Here is a 16271-nt window from a genome sequence, read left to right as displayed (position 1 = left end):
CCTGAAAGACGGGTAGGATCTGATCAGTTTTGTGTAGACTGGTGGTAGGAAATGGGATTTTCTCATGAGATAAACCACAGGAACAGAAGTAGAGGTGAGAAAGGGCCTGGTGAGAGAGCAGTTCTCTCTGAGGGTAGGGTAATACTGTGAGTTTTATGTTCCAATTTGTCAGAGTTATCAAGAAGTACTTCGCCAGGAGCCAGCACGAGGAGTCCCTCCCGTGGCAAAGGTCATGAGGTTAAGGGGTCCGACAGGCAAAGGTAAGTCCGGCCTTAAGGGAGCCTTGCTGGATTTTCTCGAGCATCTACCCCCAAAACCAGAGTCTGCTTGCCGTACTGCATTATGCTTTTCACTTACGCTTCCGACATTAACAGGGGCTGTCCCCCCACCAACTTTTTCTGGAAAAAGTTAATTTAGAGCTTTTAGATAGTAAGTCTCCTGGGCATAATAAGAGTGTTTCAATCCAAAAACCCCTCTGGTGGCTTTCTAGCCTGCCTGTAGGATTCCTACAGCTGCACATGTGATTGTTTGCAGCACAGGAAGCTCAAAACATCCTAGGAATGTAGGGGCTTCCGAGGAGTCAAAATCATTACAATAGGACTGTTGAGGGTTTCATTTGTTGAGCCAACACTTGCTGCCAAATTTTCATATCTTTTATTTGTTGATATAGTTGGTATATAGAAAAAAAAAACAAGTAACAACATAGATCTTTGAGGTAAGTACCTTCTTTATTATAACCCACTGCACCTTTGTTCTATAGGGATGTAACTTTAGTGCTTTGAGGGTGATGCAGATTAAAGAAAAACACTTCAGGGGAAATGAGATTAACATTCAGTAAGGAAGAGAGCCATAATGTGTTAACAGGCCTCTTGGCCAGAAGATAATGTAAATCACCTGAGACCTTTTGTATATAAAAAGATATACAGAAAGGGTGAGGACTGCTGCCCCTGCATGACTCTGTATCTTCCATTGTGTAAAACTTAGGGTATATAAACACCTTTTAAAAATAAAGTTGGGGGTTTTTGCACAAGCCTGGCCTCCCCCGTGTCGACTCTCTTTCTCCCTCTCCCTCCCTCTCTTCTTCAGGCTGATCCCTTGGAATGCGGAGGCTCCCCATGTCTACTTATTTGCCCGGGCTTCTAAGACCCACGCGAGAGGGAGCCCAAGGTCGGGCACCCTCCGCTATTCAGGCAGGCGCCTGTGGCCTAACGTAGATGGTGCAAGTTTCTTGTCTTGAAACTTTATTAGCTTTCCGTGTAAACCAAGGAATATCAGCCTCTTTTCTCCACTAATTTTCCTACTACACTAGTTTTTCCTAATCTCTCTTTATATTTCTAATTAAATAATTCTTTCCTAAGACGCCAACTCCGTCCCCACTTCGAATTACCCTGGATCCACTGGGGCTGGACCCGGGCAGTACTCTATGCTTTCAGCCAGAACCACCATCTTCCAGTAATTCGCTAAAATGACCAACACAAAGAGAAAGAGGAGGGGCAACTGCTACATGTTCTCTAGGCCTTTTAGAAAATACGGAGTTGTTCCTTTGGCCACATACACGCAAATCTACAAGAAGGGTGATATTATAGATATCAAGGGAACGGGTATTGTTCAAAAAGGAATGCCCCACAAATGTTACCAGAGCAAAACTGGGAGTTTACAGCATTATCCAGCATGCTGTTGGCATCACTGTAAACAAACAAGGGCAAGATTCTTGCCAAGAGAATTAATATGCGTATGGAGCAATTAGGTACTCTAAGAGCCAACAGCTTCCTGAAATGTGTGAAGGAAATGATCAGAAAAAGAAGGAAGTCAAAGAGAAAGGGACTTGGGTTCAGCTGAAGCACCAGCCTGCTCCACCCAGAGAAGCACACTTCATGAGGACCAATGGAAAGGAGCATGAACTTCTGGAGCCCATTCCCTATGAATTCATGGCATTTTGGGTGTAAAAATAAAGACCTGGATTGTAAAAACAAAAAAAGTACTTTATATCTTATAGTCAATCTAAGTATCTATTATGATAGTATCTTTGTCCCTTAAAATATCTAATGATGGACAAAAAGAACAATGTCACCTTCCTTTCCCCACCTTACACACTATCCCATCCTTCGAAGAATACTGACTTTCACTCACCTCCATGTCATCTTCCTTTTTCCTCTTGTTGACTGACTCACTTCCTTCTTCGTCTTCTTCTTCTTCCTCTATGATTCCTTCCACTATAGACTTTGAGCCTTCTGGACTTGTAATTCCTTCACATCTAGGTATTTAAAAAAAAAAAAAGTGCTATCACACACCTCTCTTCTACACACAAATTACCTTAGAGAAGCTGATATTTATAGCTTTTTATAATCAAATACAAGTTAAAATTTAATAATGCTCCAGGAGAAGGGTGTGAAAAATGTGCATTTAAAAGTGTACAAAAGTAGACCAGGGCTATAGAAGGTCATGGCCAACATTTCACTATACTCCAAGGGCTGGTTTCTGGTTCTTGAACCGATGCATGTTTTGTTACTCAGTCGTGTCCAGCTCTTTGTGACCCCAAGAACTGTGACCTGCCAATCCATGATCCACAGTCCATGGTCTACAGGGTTCTCCAAGCAACAACACTGGAGTGCGTTGCCATTTCCTTCTCCAGGGGATCTTCGCCACCCAGCGACTGAACCCAGGTCTCCTGCATTGCAGGCAGATGCTTTACCGTCTGAGCTACTACTGACCCACAGAAGGTAGTAACCATTTCCTGAGGCATGGTGACAAGAGTTTTATTGGCATTATCTTATATAATCCTCATAGCAATCCCTTAAAATAGCTCTGAAGAGTTAAAAAATTGTCCAGGATCATTTAGCTCATGAGTGGATGAGGCTAGTGCTTTTCTACTGTACCCTGTTTATAGTACAAGGCTGAAACAGATTGGTAAAAGGCCCCCACTTTCAATTAGCTGACAGAAACTGGCAATTACAATAACCAGGGCCAGATAAACCTCAGAGATTAGTGCATCTGATCCAACCAATTATTGTTGTTTTGCATCTAAAAATAATATCTCTTTATTTTATATAATTAGGTAGAAAAATTATTACAGGAACAGCTGGTACCATAATTTCTTTCAAAAAGAACTCGTTGAACAAAAATACATTGGCAGATGCTAAAAGTAAAACTTCAAGAGCCTAGGTAGCAGCTAGGGCCAAGGTCTGTTGTTCATGATAATTTCTCATTTTGCCCTTGAAAAAGGAGAGAGAAGGGAGACGAGGAGAGAGAACAGCAAGATAAAGAGAGACTGGGACTAATTGAAGGGTCAGTCAAATTTCAGTTGTAGATTTTTTAAGAATGGTAACTTCTGTCTTCTCTACCAAACCTTCAGTGATGTGTATGTTGACAAGTGTTTTGTTAAGTGGGGGTTTTCTTAGGAACTTGAGGTGTCAAGTTTCACAATTAGGTCAAAGTATTAATGAAACAATATGTGCTTTGGGCTTCCACAGCAGTAATTTGGGAGGTTCAGGGCAATTATACCTAGATCAAGAAGGGCAGGGAGGTTCCAGTGGGCATCTAAGTGACAAAACACAGATTCTTACATATATAGTTTTACATATTTAGAGAAACCATCACTTGAAGTAAAAATGTAAAGATAACTGAACTACCTGAATACAAACCATGTAACTCTTCACTGCTTAAACAAATCAGATCTCAAAATATTCAAACGTTGAAAAATGAGCATTCTCACAACTTATTTAAAGTCTCTGCATTGTGCCTGCCAGATATTACTACTCAAACTGCTCTTTTGGATATAAAATCCATTATGTAGGCCTTAAAGTCAAATACATAGGAGTTTGAATTCTAAGAATATGAGTTCTATCATTCATTAGCTATGTGATCCTGGGAAAGTCACTTTACCTTTCTGAACTTCCATTTTCTCCCATGTAAAACAGTCACCTTGAAGAGGTATTGTAAGGATTAAATGAGGTAGTGCAAATGAACGAATGAATGAAATGAATGAATGAATCCAGGTAGTTATCATCAATGGCTGCTAATATTAAAAAAAAAAAAGACAACCAGACATTATGTGCTTCCTGATAGCAGTACACAAGATCACCTATTGCTGTTGCTGTTTAGTTGCTTAGTTTTATCTGACTCTATTGTGACCCCATGGACTGCAGCCCACCAGGCTCCTCTGTCCATGGTATTTCCCAGGCAAGAATACTGGAGCGGGTTGCCATTTCCTTCTCCAGGGGATGTTCCCAACCCAGGGATTGAACCCAAGCCTCTGGTACACATCTCCTGCATTGCAGGCGGATTCTTTGTGAACAAATAAAAAACCAAAATAACAACAAACAAACCTGAATTTGATCAAACCTCTGACCTAACAATTTCCAGAAAATACAAGGAATAAAGGAACATGTTAAATTACACCTTGAGGAATCAATCAGCAAATCCAGATTGTGGGAGCTTCTATAGAGCAAACAACCAGGTTTCCTCAACAAATAAATTGCCGGGGGGAAAAAAGAAGAGAGACAGAAGGGTAGCCTATAGATTAAGATACTTATGAGATTTATTAATCAACTGCTATGTATAAATTCCTATCACAGTTCTGGTTTGAACTAAAAAAAAATTAAGACAATCAGATAAGTAGATACTAAAGACATTTGATGATATTAAGGAATTGTTAATTATTTTAGGTGTGATATTGTTCTTATGACTGTGCTTAAAGTGTCCTTACCTTTTAGAGCATACTAAAATTTTGCAAAGGAAATTATATCTGAAATTTTTTTCAAAATATTTTGTCCTTAGGGGAAATAAAAAGGGGCACAGATGAAACATGAGTTCATAACTGTTGAAGATAGGTAATGGGTACATTGGGATCATTCTATTTGTGTATGTTTGAGAATTTTCCATTATACAAGGTTTTAAAATTACACAGTGTATATAAAATGCCTTGCACAATGCCTGGCAAAGAGCAGGCATTTAATAATGCCATTATCATTTTCATCCACTCTTGTACTCCCTGTCTATCCTGGTGGGCAACATTTTCCCAATTCACCTGAAGTTTATTTTGTGACTACACAGCAATACCCAGGACTCATGTAACCCTGTCTAGGAGGATCAACTGGGCTAAATAATCTTTTGAAGTCAAGTGTTAGTTGCTCAGTCATGCCCAACTCTTTGTGATCCCATGGCCTATAGCCCACCCAGCTCTTCTCTGTCCATGGAATTCTCCAGGCAAGAATACTAGAGTGGGTTGTCATTTCCTTCTCCAGGGGATCTCCCCAACCCAGGGATCAAACCCAGGTCTCCCACATTGCAGTCAGATTCTTTACCATCTGAGGCACCAGGGAAGTTAAATAATAAATAATCTTAGCTCACCCTTAAAATCTGACTTTCACTCAGGCTGTGCCAAAGCTTTTTATAACGTGATTTCCTCACAACCAGGTTTGGCTTAGGAGACTGTTACCAGAATGAAACCGTGGCTGCCAGCACCAGAGTGAACGCTTAATGTCCTTTCTCTGGTATTCTTCATCTTTCAACACCTATAGTTGTGCTAATAAGGTAATCCATTATTATACAGAACAGGGGTCCCCAGCCTCCAGGATCTAATGCCTGATGATCTGAGGTGGAGCTGATATAATAATAGAAATAAAGTACACAGTAAGTGTAATGTGCTTGAATAATTCCCAAACCATACCCCCTCGCCCCCCAGTCCATGGAAAAATTGTCTTCCATGAAACCAGTCCTTGGTGCCAAAAAGGTTGGAGACCACTGATAGAGAAGACATTATTTGGCTTTGGGATTTCTTCAAAAAAAAGAAAAAGAAGAGAAAATCTATACAACTGGCCAAACTGAGTTCTCTTATAAAAATAATCTAAAATAATGAAGGCATTCACCAACATGGTAGAATAGATGTATGACCAAAAAAGCAACCTATAATTCCTCATTATGTTTCAGCCTCTAACCAGTCCAAGGGGTTAAAAATAAAACCTACTGTTTGACTTGGCCAACCATTGAGACACGGGCAGACTCCAGATTTCGAATCTGGCCACTCTTCACACTAGAAAAGTGAGACAGGAGAGAGAAGGTTATTCATCTTTATCTTATCATATCAGCAGGGTCAAATCAACAATTTTGCGATTCTGTGGGAGCTACTAAAACGGTGTAGTTATCCATGTAACTTACTATGGAGATTACCACTACTTCCCATTTCGTTATTATGGTGATAAGCCAAGCAGTAAAAATTAAGGCACTGAAATCACTCAAGTCCTGGCAATACTTACCAAGAGGTAGATACCATATCCCATGCCTGATCTCAAGAAGCACATAATTTAGTGGGGAGAAAGAAATGAAACAAATAATTTTAATAGAGTAAGGTTCAAATGAACCTCATTTATTCTGAATGAAGTCAGAGAAAACTTCCCAAAGTTTTGCCTAAACTGAGGACTAAGGATAAGTGGAAGATAAAAGAGGGTGGTCAGAGCAAAACAGGCAGAAGGCACACTGTGAACGAAGGTACTGTGCTGTGAAAAAATCAGTAGGACGATGATCTTAGAGGGAAGAGAGCAAGGAGGAACAGAGGAGAGTAACAGGAGAGTGTGACAGAACAGGACAGGCAGGGGTTAGCTCCTGGAGGGTCTTACATGCCATGATATAGAGGCTTAGGAGCTCAAACTCTATAAATAGAATTGTCTTCCTGGAGTTGACTAAGGGCCAAGAAAATGACTGCCTGTCCCAGGGGACCTGAAAACACTGCCTGAAGCAAGCCATAAGAACACATTTCTTTAAATCTCATTTTTTAGCTTAAAAAAAAAAATCACATAAAATTTTAAACTGTAACCCCCTTTAGATAATGACTTTGTTTCTTTTTTAATGATAAAAAGCAATCATAATTACTATTTCATTTTTCTACCACCAACTGAATCTACAAATCCACCCGTATTATAATCATATACTCTACCTTGAAGAGTACAAATATATGAAGTTATCTCTGTTCCTATTCAAGCCCAACGCTGGGCACTGGTTGAATCCTCTTTTGTACATGAAGATCTTGTTCCTTTACTTATTCTGTCTCTTATTTGTGTCATTTTTTTCCTCTAGTAGATACTACATAAAACATCTAGTGGATATTATAAAACATCCTTTAAAAACATCTTCAACCCCACATTCACTTCTAGATACTACCTTACTTCTCTGCTCTTCTATCTCAAAAGAGTTGTCTTACTTGCTTTCTCCACTTTTGTCACCTCACATCCTTTTCTCAACCAACATCCCCAACATACAACAGCTTTTAATCTCCTACTTACTTTCGGAGATTTCCTTTGTCAAGGTCACCTTCATCAGGCCAATTCTAATGGTCATTTTAGTCTTGACCTCACTCGATCTCTCAGCAGCATTTGACAAAGATTTTTTCTTCTTCCAAGAGAGTGCTAACACACTCTTGCTTTCCTTCTATCTCACCAACTGAGCCTTTTCAGTTTATTTTGATGGATACTGCTTTCCTTTCCAAGGTCTAAATACTGTAGTGTACCCCAAAGCTCAGTACTTGGATCATTTTTCTATCAACTAAATGACTGCATTCAATCTTTTTTTGCATATTCAAAGAGAATATTTTTATTTGACCATGTGAATAAAAGGCCTGATTCCTGCCCCTTGCCTGCCCTCAAATCTGCTGCTCTTTGTCATTCATCAATTGTTGGGTTAAAAACCTAGCAGTCATCCTTGAATGCCACATCCCCCCTCACCTGCTCTCCCAACACACAATCCATAAGGCAATGCTTTCAGTCTACCTTTAAAATACATTCCAAATATGACCATATAACTTCCTCTGTTGCCACCACAGTCTATGCTGACCAGCATTACTCTCTTCTACAATTGTTTCCTAACCAATTTCTCACTTTTGTTATCACCTTTCCTCCTCAACTGCTTCCCCTATTCTGCTTTCCTCAGAGCATCTAGGTGGTAGAACCAAGATCCAAATCCATTCCTGACTTCAAAGCCCAGGCTTTTAATGACTACACCCTACTGCCTCTTATTTGCATGACCAAGAGAACAAAAGCAGAAATTCACTGTGCTTTAAATCTTTACTGGATTAAATAGATTGGTCTTGTATTTCAACATCTTGTCCCCACCTCGAATCTGGAATAACCAAAATGGCCATGAGTCATAAACTATTCAGATACCCCTCAGACACAAAATAAAATGACCAAAAAGCTGGTAGTATTCTTTCTGATTCTTACGCTCAAAAGATATCCAAAAATCAGCGGCTGTCATAGAACCCAGAACATTTTAACATTCAACAAACAGAATGCTTATTCTATCCCACATCTGACACTAGAATCAAGACTCTGTCTCCCCTTAAGAGAAGGTGCGCCGTGACCCTCAGACTGGTTTGGGTACTTGTCTTCTGTACCTCCTTCATTGTGTTGTATTTATATAATTACTTGTATGTACTCCAGTTTTTGATGAAAGGAACTAAGCCCAATTCCTTAGTTCCAGGAATTCCTTAGTTCCTAAGAATACCCAGTTCTTAGATCAGGTACTGATACATCTTAGGTACCTGAAAAAAAAGTGTTAACTGAATAAATTTTAAAAGTTATCTGTTATAATTTTTCCACTGGTTGTTACTGGGGAGGCAGGCAGGATGCCCAAGGTACATGTTGAGCTAGTAGCAGTTGCATTCTCAGTGTGGCTGCTTAAGCGATCTTTGGTACTTCCAAGAGAGCATCTTACATCATGGTAGTAAACAGGGGGGCAAAAGCAACCATATCAAAGACAAACATCATTCTGGCAAGCCATATTTGGCATGAGATCCTCTGTCCTAGGAGGAATCCCTAAGATACATTTGCCAGGTTCTTAATTCTCACTCGATATCTCTGACTCAGTAAATAGATACATTCTGCCTGCTAAAGCCCCCTGCAGTATGGTATATGTTATATGACAGTACCAAAGAAATAGAGAATAGCTTCTGATCTTATGATGCAGGAAGAGCATTAAGATAGAAATAAAAATTAACAATATAAGCATGTCCCTTAAAGAAGGATTAGAAGACTTAGGGGTAAACAGTATGATGAAATATAGACTTGAAGGTTTTTAGCAATTTTGCTGAGGGAATGACCAGTGTGGTTTGGAGGAGTTATAGAAGTATTCTGGAGAGGGGAGTAGAAATGGATTTTGAGGAATAGGTAGGAAAAAAGGATACTGAAGACATTTTATCCCAAAACTGATCTCTGTAGGGGAGGGACAGTGTTTTACTCATCTTTCCATCATTACCCTTTAGCACAAAGTGTTCAATAAATATGTGTTTAATAAATGGTCAAATAATTTATTGAATTAGTGAATAAATTAATGACTGAACAGCCTTTACTTAAGTGGAAACCATAGCCAATTCTATCAGTAATTTCTATGAAAACTATTTAGCAAAGGGTTTTTATTTAGGCCAAATGCAAATAAAAGCCAAGAAGGGAACCTACACCCATCTGTTTCTCCACCTTCTCTGAAACAGAGAAAGTGAATCTAGAATCATGGCACATCAGAGGTGGAAAAGGCCTTACAGTCGCATTTAGTCCAAAATCTCCCCTTAGAGATGGAACAGCTAGACAGCAGGTAATCCATAATTGTTAAGATTCTAGGAGGTACTATAGTATATTAGAAAAAGGATGGGTTTTAGACAACTGAGCCAAGTCCAAAACATTTATTTTTTCAAACTGCTCTTTATATAAATGTTTCCATATATGATATTACAACAAAGCTAAGGCTTGGAAACTGAACCATTCCCTTCAACTTGGTGCTTGAGCTGATGAAAAAGCTAAAACCTAACATTTGAAATATAGATAATATAAATTTGTGGGTTACCTCCATTCAATGGCATTCTCCAGAGACTTGAAGGTTTTAGGACGACCACGTAAGAAATTCTGCATGCTGTTAAGTGCATCCATGGCTGTACCTAGATGTTAAACAAAAAACTTTAACCACAGTACTTAACATATTCTGAGTCAACATCAAGAGTCAACTATATACTATGTATTTCCCCTCAATGACAGAATTAAGTGACCATGGAGGGAAAAATCAGTTTAAAAAAATTCAGAAGGCTAATGTGATTGCCTCCTTCTAAGATGTCCTCCAATGATTTTTGCCTCCTGGTATTCAGTAGTCCCTCCACATTGACTAGAGCTAACTTACACAAGCAATGGTGTGACTTCTGAGGCTGGATCAGAAAAAACATGGCGGTTTCTTTTTAAATAGTAAATAAAACTATGGGATGTACATACAATTGAAATATTATGCAGCCATAAATGATGTTTATGTCGAGTTTCTGATGGCATGTAAAATGATTATATAATGTGAGGTGTGGACAAAATGAGTGAAGGTGTGAAAAGTACAAACTTCCACTAATAAAATAAGTAAGTCCTAGGTATGTAATGTATAGCATGGTGATTATAGTTAACAATACCATATTGCATATGTGAAAGTTGCTAAGATCTTATAAGTTCTCATCACACACACACACACACAATTCTGTAACTTTGTGTGATGACATATGTTAACTAGATATATTGCGGTGATAATTTCACAATATACAAATATATCAAGCCATGATGATGTACATTTGAAAAGTTAAATGTCAATTATATCCAAATAAAAAAATACTTGGAATGCCTTTGCTACAAAATAACATTAAAAATAAAAGATACAAAAGACAGAGGGACATACTTCAAGATGAAAGTCAACAATAAATAAAGACAAGATAACAATAATCTACCATGGATATCTTTAATATATCAAAGATTTTGATTTAGTCAGCACTAAGAAAACTTACCTTCCACAACATCAATCATGCACAGACCCAAGAGGCTTGGTACCAGGTTGGACGACGCTGTGTGGACTGCAATAGCACCGCCCATGCTATGTCCAATGAGCATAATTGGAGGAGGGAGGTCCCCATACATGGCTTCAACCACATTGCCAACATCTCTGCAGAGAAGAGAAGGAAGTAAAGCATGGAATATTACTAACAACACTGTAAAAATAGTTTTCTTTCCTAATTATCTCCTTTGGTCTGTAACTAATAATCCTAGGACTGTAAAGGTCTAATAGACCATCTTGCAAATGCACCTAAGTAAACCTAACACAGTCCCCAGTACCTATACAAGAAGAGCTAAGAACCAAAACTTTGATTTCCCTTTACATCACACTTTCACTGTCCTACACGTTTAGTTCAATTACATAAATATCTATCTTTATTTTAAACTGAAAATAAGCCTGAAACTCTGAACAAATCATTCAATGGCTCTATGCCTCAGTTTCCTATCCATGAAACAGGAAAACAATTTTTTTAAGCATTATAATGTAGCGGTTTGACATCAACTGCAAGATGAACTGTGGACCTAGTTTATTTTTTACTGTGTGAACTTGGATTAGCTACTTAATCTCTTAGAGTTTCAACATCTATAAAATGAAGATAAGAATATCAATTACTATTCTGGATTGCTCTGAGGATTACTGAGACACTCAGTGGTGAAAAGAGTACTTTCACCACTTTACTCTGAAAAGAGTAAGGTGTTATACAAATATTAATTATTATTTACAATTTGGCATGTAAATTTGCTTGAAGTATGAACGCAAATTTAGTGTTCTGAGAAACCAGAAAAATGTTCAGAGCTAATTTTTACTGGCTGCTGTTCCAGTCTTTAATTATGAGTGAACCTATTTAACAAAGTCAAACCCCAAAGCTTTGAAAAGGAGAAGTAAAGCAGAACTTTGTTTTTCATTCGTGTATGGGCCTTCTTTGCTATAGGAAGAGTAAGCAAGGTGTGTCTCTAGAGACCACTGGCCCTGTCTTCTGGGAGTGAGTCAGTCAGGCAACTTCAAGCAGTTTTGTCTTGTTGAATGTCACTGGATACCTCAGGCACTCACACACTGTCAGCCATATAGCAGCTGTGAATGCAGGGACACAGTCTTTCAAATATGGTTCTCCACAGTATTCAGAATGGCAAAAATAAATGTTATTATTTCTGAAGGAATTAATCTTAAAAATCTCATACAACAACTATAGATATGAATAGGATAGTTGCAATGTCTACAGACATTGTGAATGAAAAATAAGCAGACCACTCAATTTTATAAGCAAAAACAAATAATTTTTAATATTCCCTCAGAGTTAAATTTAAGGCTAAAAGTTTTGGTTTGTCAGGTATAATGAGTAAAATAAAAGGATGCTACGAAAGATTATCTAGTTAGTAACTGAATATATAATTTTGGTAGATGCTATCTAGGGGGATCCTGTCATATTCATTAATACTAGTTCATTTCCTGAAAAGCAGTATAGCGTATCACAGACATAACAGAAAATGGAGTATCAGAGTAAGCTGAGCTCGAATCTTGGCTCTTCTACTTTCAGTGGAGTTTCATTTTACATAGAGTTTAGGTTCTAAGTTGATGTGAAAGGCAAAACCCATGCTGTCAGGGCTACCTGAAAACCCACCAACTGCCCATTAAAATGCCCATTTAAAGATTTTTGTTTCACAGAGTGATTGAATTCAGAAACAATATAAATGTTTTATTGCTTCACCTATTTCAGCAAGAATCCAACTGGTTGACTCTTCTGATTCTTGGTAATTATCTTCAGCTCTTACAGAAGGTTTTAATCATTTATTTTCTTTTGAACTTTTTGTGTGAGTTATCAACTTATTATCTCTTAGCTCTTATTCACCTTTTACATGTTCCGCAATAACTGGATGAGGCCTTTAAATATTTTTCCTTTGCTAGCTGGCAAGATGTCAAGCTATGCCAGTAGAGGGCAAAGGAGAGATAGTGCAGAAAGAGAGGGTTTTGTTCCTGACGTGCACTGACTCCACAAGCTCCTGTAGCTTGTCTAGCATCCAAGACTTGCAGCACACACAGCTTTTCCAGTGACCAGCTCTTGCAACACACAAGGTTTCTCCAAACACTCCATCTCCTCATAATGTTCTTTTATTCTCCCTAGATTTTTGAAGTGTAATTGGTATATAAAAATGGTACATAAATTAATGTATACCATTTGGTAAGTATACACTCCTGTTAAATCATCACCATGATCAACTCCTGTTATCATCACCATGATCAAGGGAATAAACACATCCATCACCTTCAAGATTCCTTGTGCTGTTCGTGTGTGTGCGTGCACACATATGCATGGTAAAAAGACTTTACATGAGAGCTACCCTCCTAACAAACTTCTAAGTGCACAGCATCATTAACTATAGGCATTATGTTGTACTGCAGATCTCTGGAACCATCCCCGGTAATTTTGCTGCAGAGTGCCTCTGGTGAGACAACTCTATGTGAACAGCTTCCCCTGAACCCCAAAGGGCAGATTTCTGGCAAGTTCTGCCAACAAAGCATCAAAGTGACTTCTATACCTTCAGTAAGCCATCGTTAGTGCCCTCTCCAACAAGGGGATCTCAATCTCTTCCATTCAGGTGCTGTCTCAGACTGAGGGGAAATAGGAAGTGGCTGCTTCTTATATCTGCTATTTCTAGTCTTTCCTTCTCTTTTTCAAACCTGTTCCCAGTTTTACAGAGATGTAACTGATAGATAAAATTATATTTAAAAAGTATACAACGTCATGATTTGACATGTATACACTGTGACATGGATTCTCATAATCAACTTAATTAACCCTATATTCTTTAGAACTCTTACTTTTTACTAGCCAATTCCTCATTACTCCAGTCCCGTTATAATTAATAAATCTTTATATTAAGCTTTCCTTGTTTATTACTATCTGATTTCTCTCTCCTGATTGTCCCAGATTCATACATGATTAGGCAGTATTTCCTTAAGGTCATCATCAATTCTTTAATTTCCTCTTGAATGTCAGTCAAGCTATCACATCCTTGTCTGGCTGCCTGGCCACTTAGATGATATATTTCACTTTTTTGTACCCTTTAAAAATCATCTGCAAATCTTTCTATGGGTATCACATGCTTGATTATTTCAGGCATTACTGTTCTCACATTACAAAGGGAAAAATGAGGGAGCAGATTCTTGGCTCTCCTTTCATGGTTTCTCAGGCACACGATTATTGAGTGAAATGGTTCTCACATATTGTTATTTCTCTCTCTTTGCCAAGCACTATGGTTGAATGATCACAGTTCAGGTCCACTAACTGTGTGACCTCACACGGTTAGTTACTGTGCCAATTTCCTCACTGATAAAAAGCTGACAATATTTACACTATGGATTAAAACAAATAACTTATTCTAAATGTATGTTTAATTTACACTTAATAAAGCCTGGAAGATAGAAATCACATAAATAACATCTACTATAACAATACAATTTTGGCCACATGTATTTGGGTTCTGAAGGAAAAACAGAACTTATATCCAGATTCAACTTTACTTATATCCAGATTCAAGCTGCTAAAGTAAGAAGGGACAAGGTATTTTTGGTGCCAAAAAAATACTTGAGAGAGCATGCATTAAACACATGAGAGAACACGTATTAAAACCAAGGTAGCCTGAAAAAGCCTGTTTACAAAATAGAACATTGTATGTGTATGTACTCAGTTGTGTCCAACTCTTTGTGACCCCATGGACTGCAGCCCACCAGGCTCCTCTGTCCATAGAATGTTCCAGGCAAGAATACTGGAGTGGGTTGCCATTTCCTACTTTCCAACCCAGGGATCAAACTTGTGTTTCCTGCATTGGCAGGCAGATACTTTACTACTGAGCTACCAGGGAAGCCCATACAATACAGAATAGTGGTTCCCGAATACCAGTCATGGGACTGGCTGCATCAGATTCCTCTATAGAAATTTATCAAAATATAAATACCCAGACCCACTGGTAGAAGCATGAATTTAAGAGCTGTGAGGCAGGGCTGAATGATCTGTACTTTAAATCATTTCTCAGATAATTCTGATGAACGGCCAGGTTTGAGAGCCACTATAGGTGCTATACTCATCTTTTACTTTGCAGTCCAGGGTATAATCAGTTATTCTTTAATACCTTGTTCCCATCTTACTATAAAGCTGGAAAAAGTATGTGGGCAGGATATCTTAAGAACATCTTAGAGGGCCTTTTGTAAACAACTATTTTTCAAGCTTGGGTCCCCAGTAGATATTCAGGTTCTATTCACGTCTGTGAACAGAAGGAAACTTTTCAAAAGCTAACACAGACTAAACTGTTCCCTGAAAAATTTTCAGGGCACCATTTTAAATCATGACTATCATATTGAATATATCAAGAAACTGGGGGTTTCTTTCAATATTAAATAGTAAAGAAACACCAGATATAGAGGGGAAAAAAAGAAGTAAAATGTTCTCTGTTATTTATTATTCAACAATCTCACCAGGAAAGCCATAAAGATATATTATTATTTATGGTAGTAATGTGAGCCAGGTGATTGTATAAACAGTATTACTTACTTTGCCATTGTTTCTGCAGACAGGTCTTCAGAATTCCTGACCTTTGTTTCACCTAAAAAGAAAATATTTTAAAAATAAAATTCCCAAGGAGATAAATGATAAAATCAAGAGTACTGTCTTCCAAAAATCTCACTTCAGGATAATGAAATGGGGACTTTATAATTGTACATGATAGGCACAGCAAGGATTTTCTGTTACAGACATATCTTTATGAAGGATAATTACAGTAGCAAAGAAGGAGGATAATTACAGTAGCAGATTTTTCCACATTCCTTATACACCACCAGCATTGGAATTTGGTTACATTAGCAGACATTTTATCAACAAGATATATATGTGTGTGAATTTATAAAATATTTGTGAAAACTAAAAGCTAGGATTTTCCTCAAAATGCCCAAATGGAAATGACCAGACCCAGTGAACTTTTTTAATACTTTACACTATTCAAAAGGGTTGGCAAATGTGTCATTGAGTCAGTGAGTAATTAAGAACTTCACTCACCATGACCTCGAAGATCCAAAGCCACAATCCTACACTGAACTCTACTAATGATTGCTGCCTAGGAGGAAAAGGAAAAGTATTAAGATACCTCAAGGTTAGCAAATCTTTCCCCATTACTAATGATAACTTTGTTGGGTGAACTGCTATCAGAAATAAAGGATCCCAAGAGAATTAAAGGAATTCCCCTTTAAAGAAAAAATTTAAAACTAATGACTGTTTTCTTGATACACATTCTGGCTCTATCCCAACTTCAAAATATGAAATCCCTCTTTAAAATTTAACTCTTCCTAGCTTTCCATGAAACAGAATAAGCACCTCTAAGCAAAGCCACTCTGAACTCTGCTATCACCTATGATTTTCATCCACACTCAGTGGTTATCTTTTCCCT

General features: G+C 38.0%; 1 protein-coding gene across 3 annotated transcripts in view; it reads right to left on the bottom strand.

Moving 5' to 3' along the window:
* Positions 1-16271, bottom strand: part of PPME1 (protein phosphatase methylesterase 1) — a 48686-nt gene that overhangs the window by 6928 nt on the left and 25487 nt on the right. For all 3 annotated transcript variants that reach the window (XM_068988522.1, XM_068988521.1, XM_068988523.1), the window contains exons 4-9: positions 15884-15941; positions 15383-15434; positions 10790-10944; positions 9826-9916; positions 5966-6031; positions 2131-2254 (exon numbers count right to left, since the gene is read on the bottom strand). In XM_068988522.1, coding sequence (XP_068844623.1) covers positions 2131-2254; positions 5966-6031; positions 9826-9916; positions 10790-10944; positions 15383-15434; positions 15884-15941 — 546 coding nt within the window. The remainder of the gene's footprint in view (positions 1-2130; positions 2255-5965; positions 6032-9825; positions 9917-10789; positions 10945-15382; positions 15435-15883; positions 15942-16271) is intronic.

The sequence above is a fragment of the Capricornis sumatraensis genome, chromosome 16, assembly GCF_032405125.1.
Source record: "Capricornis sumatraensis isolate serow.1 chromosome 16, serow.2, whole genome shotgun sequence".
In the NCBI taxonomy this organism is placed as follows: Eukaryota; Metazoa; Chordata; class Mammalia; order Artiodactyla; family Bovidae; genus Capricornis; species Capricornis sumatraensis.
Note: the sequence above shows the minus strand (reverse complement) of the source record. Positions and strands in the feature narration are given on the sequence as shown.